At 48.7% G+C, this 23,288-nt stretch overlaps 3 protein-coding genes across 4 annotated transcripts; 2 read left to right on the top strand and 1 right to left on the bottom strand.

The window, feature by feature from the left end:
- The first annotated feature begins 5,818 nt into the window (after window positions 1-5,818).
- LOC109765876 (uncharacterized) lies at window positions 5,819-8,991 on the top strand. The gene is made up of 2 exons (XM_040402591.1): window positions 5,819-5,967; window positions 8,514-8,991. The coding sequence occupies exons 1-2, from the start codon at window positions 5,819-5,821 to the stop codon at window positions 8,989-8,991; spliced, it is 627 nt and encodes a 208-aa protein (XP_040258525.1).
- Window positions 8,992-9,943: 952 nt separating this feature from the next.
- LOC109765875 (GDSL esterase/lipase At5g45670) lies at window positions 9,944-13,931 on the top strand. Its single transcript, XM_020324641.4, has 5 exons — window positions 9,944-10,303; window positions 10,972-11,096; window positions 11,195-11,440; window positions 11,535-11,787; window positions 13,381-13,931. Exons 1-5 carry the CDS (start codon window positions 10,057-10,059, stop codon window positions 13,602-13,604), a joined length of 1,095 nt encoding a protein of 364 aa, XP_020180230.1. The 5' UTR covers window positions 9,944-10,056; the 3' UTR covers window positions 13,605-13,931.
- A 3,921-nt stretch (window positions 13,932-17,852) lies between these two features.
- LOC109765873 (serine/threonine-protein kinase 12) lies at window positions 17,853-22,466 on the bottom strand. 2 transcript variants are annotated; one of them, XM_020324640.4, is made up of 13 exons: window positions 21,611-22,382; window positions 20,852-20,926; window positions 20,668-20,763; window positions 20,458-20,543; window positions 20,208-20,328; window positions 19,697-19,776; window positions 19,522-19,584; window positions 19,285-19,403; window positions 19,081-19,166; window positions 18,746-18,867; window positions 18,395-18,506; window positions 18,178-18,285; window positions 17,853-18,085 (listed from the first exon to the last, which is right to left on the bottom strand). In XM_020324640.4, the coding sequence occupies exons 1-12, from the start codon at window positions 21,971-21,973 to the stop codon at window positions 18,190-18,192; spliced, it is 1,419 nt and encodes a 472-aa protein (XP_020180229.1). In that variant the 5' UTR covers window positions 21,974-22,382; the 3' UTR covers window positions 17,853-18,085; window positions 18,178-18,189. The 2 variants fall into 2 exon arrangements, with proteins under 2 accessions (XP_020180229.1, XP_020180228.1); XM_020324639.4 differs by having other exon boundaries at window positions 17,853-18,285; window positions 21,611-22,466.
- Between the last annotated feature and the right edge of the window lie 822 nt (window positions 22,467-23,288).

The following is a 23,288-nucleotide window of genomic DNA, read 5'->3' as shown; positions in this document are numbered from 1 at the left end:
TTTGGGTTCAATCTTGCGGTGTCCTTTCCCAGTGACAGTAGGGGTAGCAAGGCGCGTATTGTATTTGCCATCGAGGATAAAAAGATGGGGTGTACATCATATTGCTTGAGTTTATTCCTCTACGTCATGTCATCTTACTTAATGCGTTACTATGTTCTTCATGAACTTAATACTCTATGCAGGCAGGAGTCGGTCAGTGTGTGGAGTAATAGTAGTAGATGCAGGCAGGTGTCGGTCTACTTGATACAGATGTGATGCCTATATTCATGATCATTGCCTTAGATATCGTCATAACTTTGCGCTTTTTTCTATCAATTGCTCAGCAGTAATTTGTTCACCCACCGTAATATTTTCTATCTTGAGAGAAGCCTCTAGTGAAACCCATGGCCCCCTGGTCTACTTTCCATCATATAAGTTTCCGATCTACAATTTTAGTTTCCTATTTACTTCCTTTGCAATCTTTTACTTTCCGTTCCATAAACCAAAAATACCGAAAATATTACTTTATCATTTATCCATCTCTATCAGATCTCACTTCGCAAATAACCGTCAAGGGATTGACAACCCCTTTATCGCGTTGGGTGCAAGTTGGTTTTTGTTTGTGCAGGTATTCGGTGACTTGTGCGTTGTCTCCTACTGGATTGATACCTTGGTTCTCAAAACTGAGGAAAATACTTACTCTACTTTGCTGCGTCACCCTTTCCTTTTCAAGAGGAAAACCAACGCAAGCTCAAGAAGTAGCAATCTCCTACGAGTTTCGTTAAGCTGAATGTTGATGCCTCTTTTGATCATGATTTTCTTAGGGGTACAGCTGGGGCTGTCCTCAAAGATGATAAAGGAATGTTCATTGCCGAAGGAAACTGGAGAATTGACTGGTGTGTTGATGTAGTAGTAGCAGAAGCTTTGCCTCTAAGGTTCGGTCTAATTCTTGCACAGAAGGCGGGTTGGAATCGTCTTGTTGTCAACTCTGACAATATGGAAGTGATTGACACAATGAAGAATGGAGGACAATCGGCGAGAACAGCGGCAACAGTGCTTGATGATTGCTATTTCATAGCTTGCGATTTTTCTCTTGTTAGGTTGAAACATCGTAATAGGGAAGCAAATAAAGTGGCTCATGAACTAGCTAGGCTAGTGAAATTTTTAGTCACTAGGGATTGATTTGAGGATCCTATAATTGAAATTGTAACTTTACTTATTGACGACGTAACTACTATTTCTAATTAATAAGTTTGAAGTTTTATTAGAAAAAACAAGCCAAGCTTGCTTTCACTCCACACGTCATTTTTTTTGAACTGGGCAATTTATATTCGCACTATGATGACATGAATATACAAAAATATAACTGTCTGAGTTCACGAGAGTTTAAAAGGAGCAAGAAAGGGAAGAGCAATTTCAAGGCACCGCCGGAAAACCCACTTCAACTACAAGTACTCGCCTTCGAAATACTTGCTATGAGACAAAAATCCGACGACGCGAGCGAAGTAAATCCCTAGAAGACAGATCAAGTTCAAGGATAAAGCTCATACATGAGCCACATCTAACAACAGCTCACACAGGAGCATGTAAGGGCATGGCCAATGCATAGCCTCATGGTGATGCCCCATGTGACATGTATGATCGGATGTCAGAGAAAGTAGGTTCGGATAGGGAAGCGGGATCCTCTGCAAGAGGCAGGTGCTTGGAAAGAAAAAGTGTGGTCCGACGTAAAAAGCTGAAAAAGTTGAAGTGAAGAGTAGAGATGCATATGCATTAAAGTTTTTATTTTCTATTTCTTGATGAGGCCCACTAGTAGTAGCTTGCGTTGGGAAAAAAAATCAATGTAATTGCCTCAAACTACTTTTTGTCGTGGGACATCTGTATCCATATGCTACCATTGTATATGCCCTAACAGCAAAACCAAAAGAGGGAAAGCAGGTCAGAAGTGCCCACACTCCACACGTCCACATCTATCGTCGGGATACACACGGACGTCGAGAGCCGCAGTGGGCGGCTGGGCGTCGGAGTCTGGTTCCCTAGTGTGTAGTGGTAGTCGAGCTAATCTGTCCATCTGGTGCGACTCTTAAAATAGACTTTCATCTCGCTTTATAGATAAAATCAATAAGTTCAAGTGTAAAAAATAAAATGAAAACACTAAAAATCTAACGTCAGATCTTTAGGTATGACAAATCTAAAGTTTTTCATAAAAAAATATTGGCGTGATGATGATAAATTTAATGTGCAAGCATGGCACTTTTCTAATAAAAAAGTGGACTAAGACGGATCTGCCATGCTCACCAAGTAAATTTGCCATCCTTGGAGAACATAATTTTCCATGAAAACGTTCGATTTGCCGTGGTCAAAAAACCGACATCAGATTTACAATGAAGTCCAAATAAAATAGTCCGTCGGGACCTCAACACAGATATGTCCAAAAAAACAAAACTAATATATAGAAAAAAGATCACCAAGTGGGCGAAGGCTGAGGGGACCTGCTGTGAGGCGGGTCGGCAAGCGGCAGCAGCATGCAGCGCAACCATCATAAGAGCATTACTAGTAGAACCCTCAAACCCTCAAATCCTTAAAGCAGTTTTAAGGGTTGAGAAGTGCCACTTTTTGACACTTTTAAGGGTTGAAAAACAGGGGCAAATACTAGAACCCTTAAACCCAACCCTTAAACTGCTTTAAGGATTAGATTTGAGGGTTCTAGTCTTTGCCTCGACCCCAACCTTTAAATCTATCATTTGACATCTCATAATTTATGACAACAAGAACACAATCAACTTCCAAACAAATTACCAAATGGCAATCGTTGATGCATGGTTTAATAGTTTACATCACAAAATCATCATCTTCCTCCTCTCATCGGCACCATCACCAAAAAGTTGCACCTCGGCGCCATCTCCTAGACCACAAGCGGGCTCCATCAAGCATCTCCATCGGCACCGGTGGAGTCGTACACACCGCCATCACCACAACTACTCATCGGAGTGTCACCTCGAAAAGTAGAGGACGCAACACGGAACATCCTCTTCCTCTCTGCGATGTCCTCCTTGGTGTCCTTCCACCATTGCAATTGGTCTTGATCCATGTCCTTCTTGGACATCATAATGTGCTCTTTCTCTTCCACCATGAGTTCTTTCCATACCTTTGCCTCTTTGAGCTTGATCATCCTCTCCTCCAACTCGGCCTTGCGCTTTGCTTCTTCACGCTTTGCTTCAACTTGTGCAAGCTTGACCTCTTTCTTCTTCTCGGTGATAAGAAGCTTCGTCTCCAATGTCTTCGTTGTCAATTCCTCTCTTGGCTTCATCATGTGGTCCATCTTCTCCCTTAGGCTTGACGCCTCTTCTTCCATCTTCACCCTTAGCTTGCCCTTCTTGGTTCCCTCGGGCTTGCCCAAGTTCCTCTCCTCCTCATCTTAACTATCATCCATCCTTAGCATTGCCGACTTCTTGGGTGCGGTCTCTTGATCCCTCAACTTCCACTTGTCAAAGGTTTGAAGAATTGACCAAACATGCTTAAATGGGAATGGCTTGCCCTTGGAAGCGGCCATCTCCTTGTACCTCATGCCGGCAATTGTCTCCTATCAACCACACATAAATCACATAAGAACCCACCAATAGCATAGTGCACACACATAATCAAAATAGTGAAGAAATATGTACTCACATAGTCGCTCTCCATGGTTCCACTAGGTGGTGCATCCCTCACTTGGTCCATGGCCGCACTCCAACGAGCACAAGCGGGCTTGATCAACTCCCACCGGCCTTGAAGCGACCGGAAAGTGCGATGGATGAACCCACTATTCTTCGGCTTGATCCTACAATAGACGTCCTTGATCCTTTGCCAATACCGTTTACCGGTTTGATCGGTGCCCGTGGTTGTATCCATTCCCACAGCTGCCCAAGCACGAACCAAGAGGACATCTTCCGGCTCGGTGTAGTTTGTCGACCGCGCGTGTGGGCGGGAAGCGGCGGTGAATGCCTCCTCCCCTATCTCGGCCACCTCCTCCTCGTCATCCCCTTCATCCTCCTCATCTTCCTCCTTTTCCTCCAAGTCGTCACCAACCCTAAAGGGGTCTAGGGGCGGAGCTCCGAGGTCCACCTCCGCGTTTTGGAGGAGGTCCATGAACGAGGATGGGGTTGCCATTTCCTCGAACACCTCGTGCGCGGCGGGAGGAGGTTCGGCGACGGCGGCGGGCGGGGCCGCGGGCTTCTTCCGCGGCTTGGTCACGGCCGGGGACGAGCCGGCGACCTTGGAGGCCGCCCCTCGCGGCCCATGAGAGGCCGCCTTCGGCCGGCTCTTCTTGGTGGCTGGGGCGGGTGCCGGGGAGGCGGCGAGGGCGGGCGCCGGGGCGGTGACGGTGGCCGGGGAGGGAGCCGGGGAGGCGGCAGGAGGAGGTGCGAGGCCCGCCCGCCGCCGCTTGGCCCCGACGTGGGTCGCCGCCACCACGTCGGCCACGGTCGGGTGGGCGGGGGCGGGGGCGGGCGCCGGGGCGGGCGGGACGGGCGGGGGCGCCGCGGCGGCGGGGCCCTCCATGGCCGGCGCGGCAGGAGGCGGCGGGAGGAGGAGGCAGTTGGCTCCCGCGCGAGAGAGGGGGAGAAGTGCAGGTTGGGGGGAGATTTTCCTCTCAACCCCTACTTCTTCAGGTTGCAAAGTGGTTTGAGGGTTGGACCTCTAATTTTTTTTACGGATTTGAGGGTTTAGAGGTTCTAGTCTACGGCGTTTTTTCGGCGAAAACTGTAAAAAAATCGGTTATTTTTAGGGGTTTGAGGGTTTGAGGGCTCTACTAGTAATGCTCTAAGGCCGAGTTGATCGCAATCGTGCTACCTATGCAGTAGGTGCCAGTGAAGCAAAATTGCAACAAATTTGAATATTAAGTCAGAAACCCGTATAAAAAAGACCTGCTCAATAATTCAAGGGTGTATTTAGTAACATTCTCAAACTAGTATGATTGTTCTCCTATGATACATGTTGAATGTAGACATGTTTAATACATGTATTTGCTGTTGTTTGGTAGCGGTGTATCTATTAAGACATGCTAAGTTGAGACTTTGTTTGGCAGTATGCACCTATTTACACATGCTGAACAATATTGAATTCTGATTTTTTTTAATGGTGAACCAAATCTTAAAAATGTGAAAAAAAACTAAAATATGAACGGAAAATTGAACATTTTTTGAAAATTTAAATAAATTTTGCAATTTCGAACATTTTCTGAAAATTTATACAAAATTTGATTTTTTTTAATATTTAAACAAAATTTGAAAAATCAGAGATGATGATGCGCCCCTTCATCAGCTGGATGGCCCGGTCCTGCTGCTGCTTGAGCTTGATCACCCTCGCCACCTCTATCGTTGCCTTCGTCGCCTCGCGTTCTGACTGCTCAATGGCTAGCCAGAGCGCCTTGGTGTTCTTCCTCCGGAGCCGGCGAGCGTTCATCTCCGCCGTCATAAGCAACGGCGGTAGACCCAAGCGAGGAGCCGCTCTTCCTTGTCCGGCTCCGCCGGCAACCCGCGGCGGCGGCGAACAGATTGCTCCGCCGCGTCCCTCTCCCTTACCTGCTACCTCTCGCGGTGGGCGGCGCGCGTCTCCGATTCTGGTGTGCGCATCCGCGGGGCTGGCGGAGCGGGCACTAGCACCCATCGTTGTCCCCATGCGGAGCAGCGGCCGATGCGGGAAGGGGATGACGGAGGGGCGGCGCGGACCGAGCAACCCTCATAGAGCTGTGCGCGGGCCAGGAGGGGCCAGCTCCAGCGTCCGCGCTGCGCTGGCAAGGGATCGGCGACGGCGCAGATTCGGAACAGTCCACGTGTCCACCTTGGCCCACTTCAGCGCAATGCGGAGGGCCAGCTCCTCATCGACATCTAGGTCAGAGTTGGAGCGGCTGTCGGAGCTCGACATGCTCGCCGGAGTCGTCGGATTCGATCCAAATCGAAGAAATTGGAGGAGTGGAGAAGAGGGGACGGAGCGAGAGCAGAGAGTGAAGTGAGCTAGGGTTCTGGACTGGGGTTTTTGTAAGGATGAAGTGGGGTCGGTGTTGGTCGGGCTGACGTGGCGGGTACGCCCGCGCTCCATATCCATACTACATTTAGGCGGAATACGAGAAGGTGCCGGATGGCTTGGGCGTTTGAACAAGTTTGAGGCATCCGGTGGGTTGGATTTTCTTAAAGACCGGTGAGTGACCGATCGGCCCGTTCGGGCTAAAACGGATGCTCTAACATGGTTGATCGGTCCACAAGTTTGCCTAGCTACCACCACACCACATGCATTAACGCCACAACGCTATGCCAGGACTTGTAGGTACGTGGTTCTGACCGATATCACGCTGGACAGGAACTTTCCATGCATGCAGCGCAGGCAGCAGTGCTAGCCTAAGCCTCGACCGCATTTACGCGCCTCCACCAGCGAACCGTACTACATCACCGCCTCAAGGCACGCCAAATTCAAGGATCCAGAGCAGGGTAGAAAGCACTGTGGCATGTGAGATCCGTCGGGGCCTACGGATCATCGTTCTACCGGTGCTTGCACCAAGAAGTCAAGCTATCTCTACCAAAACGGTGCAATAAATTTGGAGTTACACCCCGGTCAAAACCCAGCAGTGCTACACTGCTACTCATCTACGTATGTGGATGTGGCTGTTTTTTTTAAACAAGGCAAAATATTTACCATTTTCATCGATTTAGGAAGAAGGTTTAAGATAAAAGATGTGGCTAGGTCTCAGTTGACTGATACTTAACCAAGTCTCAGTCAAGCCACATAACATATACTGTAAGAAAGAAGAAAGAATAACCGATTTTTTTTGCTAACATCAACTGAGATATAACCAAGTCTCAGTTAACTGAAAATTAGCAAGACTGTATGACAGATGACCACAAAGCGGTATATAAAAAACCACTCATGCGATATTACAATGCTCAAATGGGTGGAACCAACAATAGCCCAAAGATGGAGCTCCTCTTTGATCTTCACGACGAGTATCATCGTCGTAACGGCGGTGTTACAAAAAACCCATCCATTGGGCTCTTTTCAAATCCCAAACATAAGCATGAACATGGAGGCGAGAGCCATTCTCTGATACACGCTCAATCACATTTTTAATCCACCATTCTCGAATTGAGGGCCCAATTCGCCAGCTCCTCACCATATCACCCTGTAGACCAAGCCACGTTGCAACCTCGATCCAGACACGCTGGGAGAACCTGCATTGGAAGAGAAGGTGTCCCGCGGTTTCTTGGACTTGCTTGCAAAGGGGACAGAGGGTGCGGTTCGGCAATCCACAACGATATAACCGGTCAGCCGTCCATACTTTGTTTTGAATTATCAACCAGGGTTTTTTTTTCAAAGAGGCCTAACCCTTCCAAACTGTAGCAGGTATGATGTTTGTCTTGTGTCCCGCATACCGCGTCATATGTGAATGTGGGTGTGTGTGCTTATAGTAGAAATCTTTTTCCGGTGCTCGTATGTGGGGTGTCCACGACCAGGAGGAGATCCTTTTTCCCATGCTTAATCAGGGTCTAGGACAATACACCTGAAAAATACCATCTACCTTTTTTTAATAAAGCTCTTAAGGGACCATGCAAAAAAAAAAAGCTCTTAAAGAACTGTTTTATTCAGAAAGAGGACAATACATATGAAATTAGGACACGGATTCCTCCGAGCCAATGCTTATTCTTCTTGATTAATAGATAAGGCTAATCTTTTACCTCCGTTTAAAGAGAAACTACTTCTATCACATCGTGTCAATCATCTCCAGCAACCACTAAATATCTCGAATCATCAATGCTGTAACGCGTTTTCTTTTCTAACCTTGGTGGGGGGCGGGACATAGACACATGGTGGCCTAGATTCAGGCCGCTGATGTGGTCGATGCAAGTAAATATAGATAGATGGGTATGAAGGCACGCGCATGTGACTCGAAGCTCCCATGTTGCAAAGGCTGAAATGCAACAATTATTTTTCTTCTGAAACCGCAATGCACGTATACTCGAGTCGAGTCCCCTCATATGAACACATTGACACATCATTCATTCAATTTTCGAACCAGCACATATCAAATTAAGCCAAGCGCCCTGAACAAATATGCATACTATCTACTAGTACTACTTTTTCACCATTTACTGATGCATCACTCATGTACTACTCCTAGCAAAACTGTCAAAAAAGCACCAGTTACCAATTGCACCAATCTATAGGTGCATGCTCCTCTTGAGAGCAACTCCAACGGGCTGACCCAAACGAACGGCGTTTTTGTTTGCTTTTTGTCCATTTGGGTCGACCATCCGTTCGGCGTCCGCCTCTTTTAGATTTGGATCGGCAGTGCGCCCAACGCGCCGACCCATTTCATGACCGTGCGTGTATAGATCATGCCAGCGGCCATGTCGTCGTCCTGATTTTGGCGCTCCAGCGCGGGGAAAGGTTCACGAGCGCGGGAAAAAATTGGCCTAGCGCGCGCTGGTTTTGGCGCTCCAGCGCACGGGAAAGGTTCGCGCGCTGGTTTAGGCGCGCCGCGGCCGGCGCTCGTTATTAAGAAGGCGCTCCCTCCACACTTTGTCCGCCGCCCACTCGTCTCGCCCCCTCTCACTAGCCTCACCGCCTCTGCGCCGCCTGGGCGTTTCGGATTTTCGCGGAGTTCGCGACCGCCGCTCCGGCGCCTTCTCCTCCGAGATCTGGTTTGGCGAGAAACGCCTCATTCTCGGCACCTTCGACACCGCAGATGAGGCGGCCCGCGCGTACGACGCGGCGGCGTGGCGCCTCCTGTGGCCTCGTCGGGAGATGAATTTTCCCGACGTGCCGACGAGCCAGCGGGCGCAGGATCTCGCGCCTCTCCCGCGGCTTTTCACCGACGAGGATCGTCGTGACCACCGGAGGCGGCAGCGTCGCCTCGCCATCGCCGAGATGGACATGGAAGCCATGGCGGTGTGGTGCGAACGCTTCCCGCAGGACATCGTCGACGGGCGCCAGTTCTACAAGCAAAGGAGGACGGAGAGGGAGGCGAGGAGGACGGAGTGAGCCGCCTATCGGGAGGACAAGCGTGCGCGGAAGCAGGCTGCTCAATTGAACATGAAGCTAGGAGAAGCGCCGTCCTGGGACTCCGAGGACGAGCGGTATGCTGACGCCTACATTCAAACGTCGGAGGAGGACATTACCGAGTCGGAGTCGGAAAACGACAAGTAGTTGATCTTTTCTTTTATCTGTCTATGCTAGAACTACCTATGTATCCTTTTTCTATCGGAAAAAATGACCGGCGGCGTCAGCGACGAAACAGGCGGGCGAGGATGTGCTGTTGAATGAGAAGAGGCCAATGTGCCACCGACCAGCGGGCCCAGGGAGGAGAGAGGGCGAGCGAGCGTGCATCCGTCTTGTGTCCGCGCCGACGCAAATCCGGCTTAAAAATGGGCCGGAAATGGGTCGGCAGGCGGACGAAAGCGGACGGGCGTCCGTTTGGGTCGGCACGTTGGACTGACTTTTCTGCCCGCGCCGACCCAAACGGACTGCGGCGGGCTCGCCCCATTGGAGTTGCTATGAATACTCACCCAGTCAGACGGAAAACGACGAATGACGCCGGCGGACACCTAGAGTCCAGGCCCGACGTGAAAAACAGTAAAACACGAGCCGGCACTGTGTCTCTGTTACGGTGCGACCTGCAAATCCCCCGGTCATCTCACAGTCCTTGCATTGCAGACTGCATCACGCACGCCGGCGGCGCGGCACCACCACCACGGTGTCATCCCGACGCGTGCTGATCAATCAATACGGCCCCACGGCGCGGCTCCGACGACCCAACCGTGACTGCTCCAACCATGCACATGCAGAGGTAGCCCGATCCGGATGACTTCCGGAGCGTCTCCACTGCAGCGCTACAGCAACCGTCCACTCCAGATCAAGCGCGCCCCGGCCATTACATGATCTAGGTCTAGCCACCATCAACCAGCTGCCCTATAAATACAGCTCGAATGTGCCGGTCTCTTCCGGTCGATCACGCATTTCCTCCGCCCACCTACCCAGCCCGTCCGCCGCCGGCCGGCCTCGAACCTTCCAAGTTAAGCAGCTAGCTAGCTAGCGCGGCGGCGAGAAATGGAGCGTCGTGTCTCGCCGTGGCTGCTGCTGGTGGTGCTTCTGGTGGCCGCCGCGTCCGGGCGGAACGCGCGCGCCGATCCGCAGGTGCCGTGCTACTTCGTGTTCGGGGACTCGCTGGTGGACAACGGGAACAACAACGACATCGCGTCGCTGGCGCGGGCCAACTACCCGCCCTACGGCATCGACTTCCCCGGCGGAGCCACCGGGCGCTTCAGCAACGGCCTCACCACCGTCGACGCCATCTGTAAGACCCCGCTCTCATCTCCTTTCTTTCGCCGTGTTTAGCTTCTGTAAAGTAATTAAAGGTGCTTGTCATATGAAGGGTCCTTTTAGCTCGATCGATCAATATGCATGTGATTGCAGCAGCTCTGTACGTAGCTAGTAATTTCCTAGTCCAATTAAGACTGCAGTGTACGAGGCGTTTATTTGTGGTCAACCAGAGACCCCTTCACTTGCCGTGATGACGATGTCTCCATATGCTAGGTTGGTAGTCTAAAAAAGGAAAAAAAAAACATCCATGAGGCACACGGGCAGACACAAGGAGCGCGCGGACGGATGCAGCTGCGAGGCTCAAACCCGGTTAAGCAGCACCCCGTGACTGTGTCGGTAGCCAGAGATGATTGCTGGAATCAAGGCTAAAGGAGGCGACTGCGCATCTGTAGTTGTACTCGTGCGTGCAGCCGCGTCACCATCCGTTAAAGACTAATAAATCTTTGGTTATGAAGTTCACCTGCATATGTATGTCGATTTTGTCTGGCGTACTAACGAACTGGTGACCAAATTAGTTTAGTGATGTACTAGATGTCCACCCTGTCTAGGTCTACTTCCATTCCATGCCTGCATCATCAAAAGAAAAAGAAGACAAGTTTGGATTAGCACCCGCACGTTTAATTAATTTTCTGTTGCTTTCAGCTCGGCTTCTGGGCTTCGACGACTACATCCCAGCGTACGCGGGCGCAAACAATGATCAACTCCTGTCCGGCGTCAACTTTGCCTCCGCCGCCGCCGGAATCAGGGACGAGACCGGCCAGCAACTGGCACGTACTCACAAACCTTTCTTTTCTTTTTCAAGAGGATCTGCGAAAAATGTGGCCTAATTAACGTTGCACGCACACTGCCAAAACATGGCACGCAGGGTCAGCGCATAAGCTTCGGCGGGCAGCTCCAGAACTACCAGGCGGCGGTGCAGCAGCTGGTGAGCATCCTGGGGGACGAGGACTCCGCGGCGGACCACCTGAGCCAGTGCATCTTCACCGTGGGCATGGGCAGCAACGACTACCTCAACAACTACTTCATGCCCACCGTCTACTCCACCAGCCGGCAGTACACCCCGGAGCAGTACGCCGACGTGCTCGTCAGCCAGTACACGCAGCAGCTCAGGGCACGTACACGATCGAGTAGTGTTGTGCATAGAACGCATGCATGCATGGCTGTTGGCTGACGCTGTGTGTATATGTATATGTACGTGCTTGCAGATCCTGTACAACAACGGGGCGAGGAAGGTGGCGCTGATGGGGGTGGGGCAGGTGGGGTGCAGCCCGAACGAGCTGGCGCAGCAGAGCTCCGACGGCGTCACCTGCGTGGCGCGGATCAACGGCGCCATCGAGATCTTCAACCGTAAGCTGGTGGAGCTGGTAGACCAGTTCAACACACTGCCGGGGGCGCACTTCACCTACATCAACGCCTACGGGATCTTCCAGGACATTATCAGGTCGCCAGGGGCCAACGGTAAGATCTGGAGTTAATTGCACGGAATTACCACAATTGAGGCATCACATGCAGATTGATACCACGATTACTAATTTTTGCGTGTCAGTAACAACATTGGTTCAGGTTTTTGCAAAAAAAAACTAAAAAGCTGATTTATACATATTGACAGTGTATCTAACTGTTGGGGCCCGTCTGTCAGGTGCCGACGTGGCATTTTTTTGCAGAAAACCTCCTTGCTTTATACGTAATTACATAAATACCCGTTATTTTGCGGGAAAAATGTTAACGTGAGACGAAAAATCAGGCGCACCAGGTTTCGAACCCGCAACCTGCAGCAGGTAGGCGGAGCGCGCTAGCCACCAGGCCAAAGGGCTGGTTGTAACTGTTCAGGCAGGATTTTATTTATACAATAAACGAAGGCTGGCCGGTGGTTGGGCCAGCCAAAGCCTGTAATTGTTTTTGCGTTTCGCGTTTTACTGACGCGTGTGCTAGGCTCGTTCGCCCAGATTTCTTTTCTATTTATTTATCTTCTTATGCTTTATTTTTGTTCCTGGTTTTCGCTTATTTTTAGGTTTTACGCAATACGTTTTTAAAACATGCTGAACATTTTCTCAAATACACATTGTCAAAAACATTCATCATGTATTAAGAAAATGTTCAACCTATATTACAAAAATGATCATCGTATATATTAAAAAGTGTTCAACCTAAATTACAAAAATGTTCATCGTATATATTAAAAAAATGTTCAACCTAAATTACAAAAAAGTTCAACCCAAAAGTTCAATATATTAAAAAATGCTCACTGTTTGCAAAGTAAAGTTCATCAAGCATTGAAAAATGATCACTATACGCAGAAAAGGTGCTCAGCGTACATTAAGATAATGTTCATGCAAATTCGAAAACATGTTCATCATGTATTTGAAAACATCATGTATTGAAGCCTATCTAAAAAAATGTTTAGTAAGTATTAATAAAAGTTGCACTGTTTTAGTGCACTAATATGTAATCGCAAAAAAATTATTAATATTATGATTAAAAAAATAAGTAATTCAGGGCACGCAGCCGCGCTGGGCTCGGCCGCCGGCCCAGCGTGTCTACTATAATATAAAGGACGACTCGCCTGTAACCTAACGCAAGCTTCGCTGTGGCCTGGTGGCTAGCGCGCTTTCGAAACCTGGTGCGGGCGATTTTTCGTTTAGTTTATTTATTTGTCCAGTTTGTTGGAAACTTTCAAACAAGTCCGAACAAAAAAAGTCTCACATTAACATTTTTTCGGCAAAAATAACGGGTATTTATGTGATTACGTATAAAGCAAGGGGGTTTTCTGCAAAAAATATGTCACGTCGGCACCTGACAGACGGGCCCCAACAGTCAGGTACACTGTCAATACGTATAAATCAGCCTTTTAGCCTTTTTTGCAAAAACTTGGACCAATGTTGATACTGACACGCAAAAATTAGCAATCGTGGTACCAATCTGCATGTGATGCCCCACTTGTGGTATTTCTGTGCAATTAACTCAGGAATCTGCTACCCGACCCGGCCGTCGAGCTGCACTGCAAGAACTGAAAGTCTGAAGCTGAAAGAAATGGACGTTTTGTGGATGCAGGCCTGACGGAGCTGACCAAGGGGTGCTGCGGGGTGGGGAGGAACAACGGGCAGGTGACGTGCCTGCCCTTCCAGACGCCGTGCGCCAACCGGAACGAGTACCTCTTCTGGGACGCCTTCCACCCCACGGAGGCCGCCAACATCCTCGTCGGGAGGCGGGCCTACAGCGCCGCCCAGCCCTCCGACGTCCACCCCGTCGACCTGCAGACGCTTGCGCGCCTCTAGTTATACAACGACCTGCTTTTCCAAAGAGAAAAGGAAGTTATGCAGGTCGCATGCATCATCAGCATCGGAACCCTATGTGATGGCTATATTTTGTTGGGGTGTGTGGAGTGGTCCGTGGGAATGAAAGTTGAGTGTTTTGTTACTTCAGTGCACTGCATACGACAAGCAAGATGTATGTATGTGTGCATCTGTACAACGTACGTGCTTGTAAGGAGTATATGCTATAGTTACATTTTTTCGGTTTTGTTATTGTGATTAAGGATTCATCCATCATTGTGCTTCATTGTGAAACAGCACAGTTCCAAGTAAACTATCAATGTTTTTGTATGAAGAGCGTGTGTGTGTGTTTACGAAAAAGGACTTCTGATGCTTTGCATCATACCAGACTAGTCGATGGCCATTGGATATGGTGCGAGATGAACGTCTGATATGCTCCCGAGGATCCGCACGAGATTAGTCTTTGTACGTAACTGCTCCCGCAACTATCAGGTTCTCTCCCCAGACATTTTTTTTCTTCCTCCCATAGATGTTGCTTCATGCTTCCATGCTTTTGTGCGGATCAAGCAAAAATGGCACAACTCATTCGTGAGATTGAGTAGACGTTGTAAGGAAGGAGTATATGCTATATTTACAATTTTCGTTTTTGCTGTTGTAATTAAGGATTTATCCAACATTGTGCTTCGTTGTGAAACAGCACAGTTCCAAGCAAATATCAATTGTTTCCATATGATGAAGAGCATGTGATTTACACTTGTGGCGTTGACCCCTCCGATGTTAGCTCCGAGGACTGGCCCTGATGATGACTCCGTGGATGAGAGGGTTGCAGAGCTCTACGGTTCCTTCTCCCCTTATGCTAGGGCCACTCCACTCATGCTTCCAACATCGCCCGTTGTGCTGCTGCCTCTGTGGGCGAGCCCATTGCCGTGGTTGTGGCTCCGGTGTTGCAGATCATGTATGAGTTATAGAGGATGTGTGAGGGGCCGGTTTTGCCATCAATGGATCATCTGAAGGGGGCAAGGTTACCCCCTTCAGATCATGTCTGAGTTACAGAGGATGTGTGAGGGGCCGGTTACCGCAGATGATGAGGACGCTGCTCCTATGGTTGTTCCTGTGGTTGATGATATCGTGTCGCACCGTGGAGGTTCTGACCTTGCGGTCACCCACTCGCACGTGGTCGTTGGGCAGGTGGTGTCCGTGCGTGACAAGGTCGATGGGATTCTCTTCCAGATAGAGCTTCACACCTTGCTCGCACGTTCGGAGGCGGCTAGCCCTGGATCTGGCAAGACAATTGTGGAGGAAGCTCTCAGCAGCAAAAGAAAGAAGGGTGGCGCCACAGGAAAGGCGTTGGTCATCAGTCTCTTGGGTTGTCCTTATGGCCTGGTTTGGCTCCGTGGATTTGGTGGTGCTCGTGGTCTTCGGCTGAGATACTCTAGTTGGAGGTTTCTTTGCGATGTAGCAGTGTGGGGGTTGGTGGTCGTTGCGTGTTGGGTATGTTTGTCGCGTTGATCGTGCGTTTATGGGGTTGCATGCTCTGTGAGTAGCCCACATGTGGTTGGTTTGTATCGGTTTTGGTCCGATTTTCCAGTAATTAACTCGGTAATTTTTCTCTGCTCAATTATTCAATGAGGCAAATCTTTTGCCAATCATTAAAAAAATGTCTCGGCCCTGGTCCTGGTCTCTGAAGTTTGGCCGATTGACAAACACATGTGGGTGTGTCTAGGGCACATCTAGATGTGCTCTAGTTGTTGCACATCTAAGTGAGTGAATCAAGCATAAAGAGGAAAAGAAAAAAGAAAAAGAAAATAGCCGCACAAATCTTGACATAAGATCAATGACATAGGACTTAGATGTGCAATACTTATGGCACATCTAGATGTGCTTTAGCAAAACTGTTCTTATAATAATAACTTGGCTTTAGCGATTCCCTTCTCTAATGGAAATTGACAAGGTTGTCTTTTCTTATAAATCTAACACCGTCCCCGGATCAAATGGTTTCCCGGTCTCCTTTTTTAGAAAAGCTTTGAATGATTAAAGACCTTGTTTATCATATTATTCGAGAGTTTTGCCTGTGTACTATGGGCATCAAACGCCGTTATTATGCCATTGTTTCTCGTATCCCCAAATGTAAAAGGGCGGATAGTATCTGCCAAATCCGCCCCATAGCTCCAATTAACGTTTCGTTTAATTTCGTTGCTAAAGCCTTTGCTAGTCTTCTGTCTCTAATAGTGCATAAAACCTGCCAAATCCGCCCCATAGCTCCAATTAACGTTTTGTTTAAATTCGTTGCTAAAGCCTTTGCTAGTCTTTCGCAAAAAAAAAAAGCCTTTGCTAGTCTTCTGTCTCTAATAGTGCATAAAACCATCAGCCTCTCACAAACGGCATTTATCGGGGGTTATAACATTCTAAATGGGATTGTTTCTCTCCATGATAGTGTGAAACCATCGTTAGTGAGACCGTCCTTCGGGACGTTCTCCTTCACATGGGTTGCAGCGTGTGTTAACAGCGTGGTTGGTCCTTATTTACATGTCTTCTTTCGACTCAAGTACTCCCTCCGTCCGAAAATACTTGTCATCAAAATGGATAAAAAGGAATGTATCTATAACTAAAATACGTCTAGATACATCCCCTTTTATTCATTTTAATGACTAGTATTTTCAGACGGAGAGAATATTACTAGAATTTATGGAACATGTTTCATTCCATTGTTGTGGTTTGCGACTAGACAGTGATCAGCAACCAAAAGAGTACCGGAGTATCCCGTGGGGATGAGTTTTATGTTGGTCAATCATTTCAGGATCTACTTTGTAAAAGTGCCGCATCACTACCTTGTATCGTTTGACCGTGTACGTTGGTATTTGCTTTATCTGTAAAGCGGGCCTCATCTCACGACCTCTCTCCCCCGAGGCGGCGGCGCCGCGCCGCCCCGGGGAGTCCCCATCCACACCGCCCTCAGTCCTCCCCCTCCAGCGCCTCCCACTACCGCCGCCATCGTTGAGGACGCCGCGGGGCGAAGCCCCTGTGGTGAGGCGGCGGCGCTGTCCTCGGCCGGCGGAAACGCGTGGGGGCAGCGGCGTCCATTCCCCTCCTCCTCCAACGGCAGTGCGTAGCGGGTTGGCGGTGGCCAGGAGATCTCCGGCGGCCGTTTGGCGGATGAGATTTGGCTGTGATGAGATCTGATCTGGACCCGAGGGGTTTAGATCGAGATCCACTGCGGCTGCGCCTCGTCTCGACAACGGCAAAAGGAGATCCCCCCGGGTAATCTTCGCGGCACGAGGACGTCCGGGTCTCTTGGCCCGGGCATGGTGGTGGTGGCTGCCTTCTCCACCGAAGGCGGTTGGCCAGGCTGGTAGTGACGGATCTTGGATCCCACTATTAGCACCGGCGGCGAGTTGGGGAGACATAGTCGCCGGTGAAAACCGAGCCGACTCCGGTCATGGCGGGCGATGGCGGCGTCTACGTCGTTACCTTGATGAAGGCATCGTCAAGCAACTATCGTCAACCTGCTCGTGCCGCTCCGGGAGAAATCCTAAGATCACCGGATCGGACGATGGTGGCGCTGTGGTGCCCTGTTCCCTATTGGGGGCATCGTTTGTGGAGCGGCGCCGGATGGAAGAGGCGTGAGGTGGTGTGGCGTGCCTTCTCTCGCGTCCATGACGGCGGGTCTCGGCGGCATGGAGCAGCGGGGTCTCGCCAGTGAGCGTGTGATGATGGACGAGCGCAGGATGGTGGCGTTGTCTGACGTCGTGGTGACGTCGACGGCAGCTAGACCGGGCAAGGTAGATGCAGCAGTACATCACTGAAGATGGATTGATGGCAGGTGGCTGCGGCGGCCTCATACCCGGCAGGCGTCCTGGTTGAGGAGTGCGCTGGACTGGTGGGTGCCCCATACCCGGCAGGCATCCTGGTTGGGACCTCAGGTCTTAGATGTTAGGTTTGGCTGCGAGTCTGTATGATATTAGGCTCAGACTATTAGCATCCCTACATCAATTAGATGGGAGTATCGACAGATGTTGCCTAGACGGTGGCTTTAGTTTTACTGTTGTATTACTTTGTAAGGTCTTGTGTGAATAATTAATAAAGTGGCTGCATGCATCGCCCAGATGCAGAGGTCGGGGTCCACCTCCTTTTCTAAAAAAAAAAACTGTGAAGCGGGCAATAGCCTGTTTCATGGGATGACAGTGGGCAGGCCTGAGTGCCGAACGCTGCTTATGAGTATATTCTTGTCACGTGCAGTCTTCAGTACACAGATTGCCCTTCAGAAAGATTGATAACATGACCAAACACCATTCCTCAAAAGAGTGCCACACCACAACAACGTGAGATTACATTCCTTAAGAGGAGTTGCTTTGCTATCACTGAAAGCAAACTATAAACCGAAGAGATCAATCTGTACATGAATTCCTTGATGGCTTAGTGATAAACCTCTGGTGTACAACAGGTGTTCTGATCAGCAGGGAAGTAACACTTGCCATACCATTCTTCTGCAGAGAGAATTTAGATACACAAAGAAAATGGTACAGTGAGTTGACTTCCTATCAATCATGAATATGATCCGCCAAATGACATCAACAACCTCAGCTGGCTGCTATCGCGACGAGCGTGACGAGCGGTTGGTGCTGCCCTCATTGCGATCCTTTTTACGCAAACCTTCGAAGCTAAGGAAACACTTGAGAGGTCTGACCTGTTGTTCCAGTATAGCCAACATGAGAAAACCTTCGCTAGAACAATGCATATTTTGCTACGATGGAACTTATTAGAACGCTATTCCATAAGACACCATAAGCTATTACCTTCCAACGGTTTCTGCGAGCTAGTTCGATTTGGATGGCAGACAACCGATCAATGACAACTCTAAAATTGGGCCTATCAGCAGGATTTTCACTCCAGCATTTCTCAATCAACCTGTAGAAAAATAAAGTAGTCAAGCAATCAAGTCAGGAACTCAGGATGGAAGACAAACTAAAGTCACCGCGTAGAATGTTATCTGGAGGAAACAGTACAAATTAAGGTTTACATAACTGTATTGTCAAAATGGATTATGGATTGCTAAAGCATGAAATTGGCAATGCAATCAAGCCATTCTAATGCTGCAACAAATTGGTAATTGCTATAGTAAAGCAAAAAAGGAGGGAGAATCTTACTCTCTTAGCCCATAGGCATAATGCTTTGCAGGAGCTCTAAACGGTGGCCTTTCTTTAGAACTATGGGCCTTCTCAATTTCATCAATTTTCTTATCATGAAAAGGTAGGCATCCTTCAATCATCTGAAAGAGTTCAAATATTAGTAAAAGTACGGTCATCTAGAAGGATCTGGGAGTAGTTGGAGCAGAATTAAATATTACTTTCCAAATTATCTATCAAACAAACTTTCTGACTGTTCTATGTTCTAACTGAGACTACACAAAATGTGGATTAGAAGCTGATCATCTAGTATGGCATAGAAATATACAATGCTATATAGCAAAAATTATATATACCTCCTGAAGTATCAAAGCGAACGAGAAGACATCAACTTTATTATCATACTCCTCTTTACGCAGGACTTCTGGAGCTACATACCTACCTATGACATATTCATGAATGATCAGTAACAAAAGGTGAATAAATTTGCAAAAGCAGTGAGCTGCATACCAGTTTGGAACAAATTCAGGATGGAAAATATAACAAGTTAATAAGCTTACAGGCATTGCCAGGAGAAGTAACTGGTTTGTCCTCTCTGACTTTTCTTCTCCACTTTAGCATCTTACACAAATCAAAATCTGCCACCTTCAAATGTCCGGTATCATCCCTCAATATGTTTCTATTTTGTTACACAAGGGCCAGAAAAGAATTCAACAAATTAGGCATCTGAAGCAACTGATGAGGTACATACAGAAGACTTCAAATTTATGGATGTTTTTTTGAGATAAAGTACTCACGAAGGCTCAAGGTCACGGTGGATGATAGCTTGGGGTTTATGCTCATGTAAGTAACTCATTCCTCTGTTACATTTGAACAAAGATCCACGAGTTAGGCATAGTTATAACTTATAACAACAGCAAAAACATCAATAATAGAGTCCCTGTGATTTGGGGAATATGGTGGGTGGCAAACCTTGCAATATCAAGAGCTAATTTAACTGCATATAAAGGTTCCAGAGCTCCTTTCCTATTCAAGTGTTTGCGCAAATCACCCTGAAAATAAACATTTCCACCTTGATAATCTATAAAATAAAGTGATCTATTTTGATAGTCAACTGAAGGCCTGATATGTTGCAGAAATAATGATGCAAAGTTAAGAAACATAAGAATTTATGCAATGTTGAAATCATACAGCACATAGCTAGGGAGAAATCATATTTACAGTGATCTAATGTGATACCAATAAAAATGGCCAAATGACATCATATGGACCGGTAACTCATTTGTACTGTCAGTTAACTATGACAGCAGCACTCCTTCACTCACTAGAAAATAATCAAATACTAGTTCAAAAGGAAGCCGTGAGTCCAGACCTAGAAAAGTTTGACTAGGGCATCAATGATGGTGGTTAATTATGAAGAGACTAGGGACTATCAGATATCAAAATAATATGAGCCTGGAAAGTACATCAGCCCAAGACAAACCTTCGGCATAAATTCCATGACAATCATCATTGGGTTGGTTTGTGTTACAGCACCCAGAAATTGAACGACATTTGGATGCCGTATTAGTTGCAGAACGTCAAGCTCATCTCTGAATGCCTGTCTGCAATGCAAAGATATCCATCGGAACTGTAAGGAAAGTACCAACTTGGGCAGTCTGAGTAACACCTAAGTGAAAGAATGCCAACGTAAATCAGGAAGGAAGGTAAACTATTGAGTGGAATCAACCCACACTTTGTTCTCGTCAGTAAGTACATCATCATCCAGCTTTTTAACAGCAACCAGAATACCCCTCCATGTTGCTTTCCGAAATGTACCCTGAGAAGTAAATTAAATTATAAGAAAGAAGCAAGACATGATTTAAATATTAGTAGCATTCAATTTAAAAACTCCATGTCTAGACTAATTAGTAGAGTAATCATGACTGCTAGTTAACACATACCTTAGCTAAATCTTTGCCATTTGTGAAGTCAAGTTCGTCCGGATCAATCTCGTATTCAGGAACATCACGATCGCTGTTAACATGCATAGGAGCAACCTTCAAGAAAAGGAAGTGGATATTTATTATTATATAAGAACGCTGGAACGCCTGAACATGCAAGCGTAATAAAAATACAGCATAGTACCTTATGGTTCGAGCCATGCTTCTCCAAGATCTTGATAACATCATGATTCTGGTAATGCATCGCATCTGCCAAAGGCTGCCCGATAGTAGTGCAACACACAATTAACTCAAGTGAAAGCATATACCTATATATAGTTCCTAACAGCAAGTATTATATGTACTCCCTCCGTTCACCATTATAAGATTTTCTAACCCTTTTCTGAATCGGATATATATAGACACGTTGCATATCACTTGTCAGTCTATATGTTGTCCATATTAAAATATCCGAAACATCTTATACTCCCCCGCCCAATATAAGTGTCTCAACTTTAGTACAATAATTTGAAGGGAAAAAAAACTCTTAACCAGCGACTGGGAAGTATGGCAATTGCAAATGATTTGCATCGCAACTTATGTTGCCGGGATGGTAAGTTTGGTTGACAAGAATGGCAAATCCGCCTCGGTTCATTTTTATTTTATTTTTGCCAGGTTTTGCCGTGCTTGCAAACTAAAATTGACATCCCCATGACAATATAAATTGCCATAAAAAACGTTCGATTTGCAATCTCCTCCCAAGCGAAAGTCAGCTGAATAGCATTACCCAAAAAATACTTGCTGTATTAAAAAACAGAAATTCAGCACTTAACGAACAAAAACATGCTCTAATGATTTACAGCGTTTTCCCACTAAATCGAAATCCCCGTCGAAAATTGATGAGGTTATCAAGAAAGCAGAACAAATGGAGCAACACGGAGGCGAAAGTCTAAAGCAGGCTCACCGTGCTTCCCCACTGGTCCTCGACGACGGCCTCCGCGCCGCGGTCGAGCAGCAGCTCGACGACCTCGGCGTGGCCCTCGCAGGCGGAGATATGCAACGCCGTGCGGCCGTCGGAGTCGCGGAAGTTGGGGTCGGCGCCGGCGTCGAGGAGCTCGCGTATCCCCTCCGCGTTGCCCTCGTGGGCCAGGTACATCATCTGGAAACTGGCGACGCCGGCGGCCTCTCCCGACGCCTCAGCGCCGTTTTCACCGCCGCCGCCGCCGCGGTTGGGCGCCAGGGACGACTGCTTCCCGAGCCTAAACCGAGGGGTCGTCGACCCCGCCGCCGCCTCCTCCTCCGTGGACGTGGGCGGCTGGGGCTCCATCGTCGGCGCTGGTGCGTCGGCCGGGAGATCCGATCGGAGACTTATGGAAGAGGAATTGAATACAGCCGAGGAGGGTCCGTCGGTCCGAGTAAGGAAATCGAGCGAGGGGGTTTGGGAGGGGAAGTTGAGAACTTGGATGGGAAAAAAGATGGCCGGCTGGGTGGCGGCTGAGTTGGCAACAGGTCCACCAACTAACTACTAGTAGGAGTAGTAAGCGCCTCTTGTGGTATGAAACGGTGGCGGCGAGTACGGTCGGTCGCGGTAACCCCGCGGATTGGAGTTGGTGACAGCTGATCCCGCGGAAGTAGAGCCTTGCCAACGCTTGCAAGCTTGGTTCTAGGCCGTGCTGGTGGTCGTATCGTGTACGCAGGCACGGTTGCTGCTTGCTCATGCAGCTCCTAGCAAGAACGTCTACAGCTCCTAGCCAGATTTTTGTTTTTCTTCGTACACCATGCAAATCACAATATTTCCAAACGAATTTTTACACGTTTGTGCAAAAGGAAAAGTGTTCGTTTCAACCGGCTGATTTCACAGCTTGCTAAGTCGCGCGCTATGCTCGCCACGTGTATGTGAGGCCCACCCACCGCCTGCGGACCACCCCATCCTTATCTCCGGTGGCGCACGTGAAACCACCCATTCCTTATCTCTTTTCTCCAGATCCCCTTCGTCTCCATCGTTCCTCTCTCCTGCTGCTCCTCGCCATGGACATGCTTCTCCTTTTCTCTGTCGCTACTGTTGTTGTTGTGAGAGATACGACCATCATCTGCTGGAGGCGTTGGGCTACAGACGGGCAGCCGCTCGCCGGCCCGTGGTGCAAGGGGGGCTCGATGCGGCGAGCTGCCCGGAGATGCAATGGAGCGTGCGCCGCTGCGACGATGTCCACGAAGATTGGCCGACGGGGGCTCTGCAACTCTGGCGATGCTGCCTTGAAGCCGTTCGGGAGCACCGTCGGTGTTGCAATGGAGCAACGTGGGGCCGCCGGAAGCAGAGACGGCGCTGCAGTGATGCCTCGCCGGAGTTGCAATGGAGCTTCGCCGGACGCGTCGGTGTTGCTCTTGGAGCTCCGCAGGTGCTGCGATGGAGCTTTCCCGGACGCGTCGGCGCTGCGTTGGAGCTCGACCGGTGCTGCTTTTGCTGTGATGCTACTCGTCCACGACAGTCGGCATCGACGGCCGCTGCATCACAGCTCTGGCGACGTCACGGCCACTGCATCGCACCTCCGGCGGCTTCTGCATAGCAGCTCCAACGACGCCGGCGGCCGCTGCATCACAGCTCCGGCGGCATCGACGCCTGCTGCATAGCCGCTCCGGCGGCC

The sequence above is a fragment of the Aegilops tauschii genome, chromosome 3 (genome assembly GCF_002575655.3).
Source record: "Aegilops tauschii subsp. strangulata cultivar AL8/78 chromosome 3, Aet v6.0, whole genome shotgun sequence".
NCBI lineage: Eukaryota > Viridiplantae > Streptophyta > Magnoliopsida > Poales > Poaceae > Aegilops > Aegilops tauschii.
The sequence above is the reverse complement of the archived record's forward strand: the minus strand, read 5'-3'. Positions and strand labels throughout refer to the sequence as shown.

Bases quoted from the DNA above. Each gene is read 5' to 3' on its own strand.
- LOC109765875 (XM_020324641.4), top strand. From the start codon at position 10,057: ATGGAGCGTCGTGTCTCGCCGTGGCTGCTGCTGGTGGTGCTTCTGGTG. The intron at 10,304-10,971 runs GTAAGACCCCGC...TGTTGCTTTCAG, and splicing joins CACCACCGTCGACGCCATCT to CTCGGCTTCTGGGCTTCGAC. The intron at 11,097-11,194 runs GCACGTACTCAC...CATGGCACGCAG, and splicing joins ACGAGACCGGCCAGCAACTG to GGTCAGCGCATAAGCTTCGG.
- LOC109765876 (XM_040402591.1), top strand. From the start codon at position 5,819: ATGCGGAGGGCCAGCTCCTCATCGACATCTAGGTCAGAGTTGGAGCGG. The intron at 5,968-8,513 runs GTGAGCTAGGGT...GTTATTAAGAAG, and splicing joins GAGCGAGAGCAGAGAGTGAA to GCGCTCCCTCCACACTTTGT.
- LOC109765873 (XM_020324639.4), bottom strand. From the start codon at position 21,973: ATGGAGCCCCAGCCGCCCACGTCCACGGAGGAGGAGGCGGCGGCGGGG. The intron at 20,764-20,851 runs GTACTATGCTGT...CTTTTCTTGAAG, and splicing joins AGCATGGCTCGAACCATAAG to GTTGCTCCTATGCATGTTAA. The intron at 19,777-20,207 runs GTTTGTCTTGGG...GTTTATTTTCAG, and splicing joins TCATGGAATTTATGCCGAAG to GGTGATTTGCGCAAACACTT.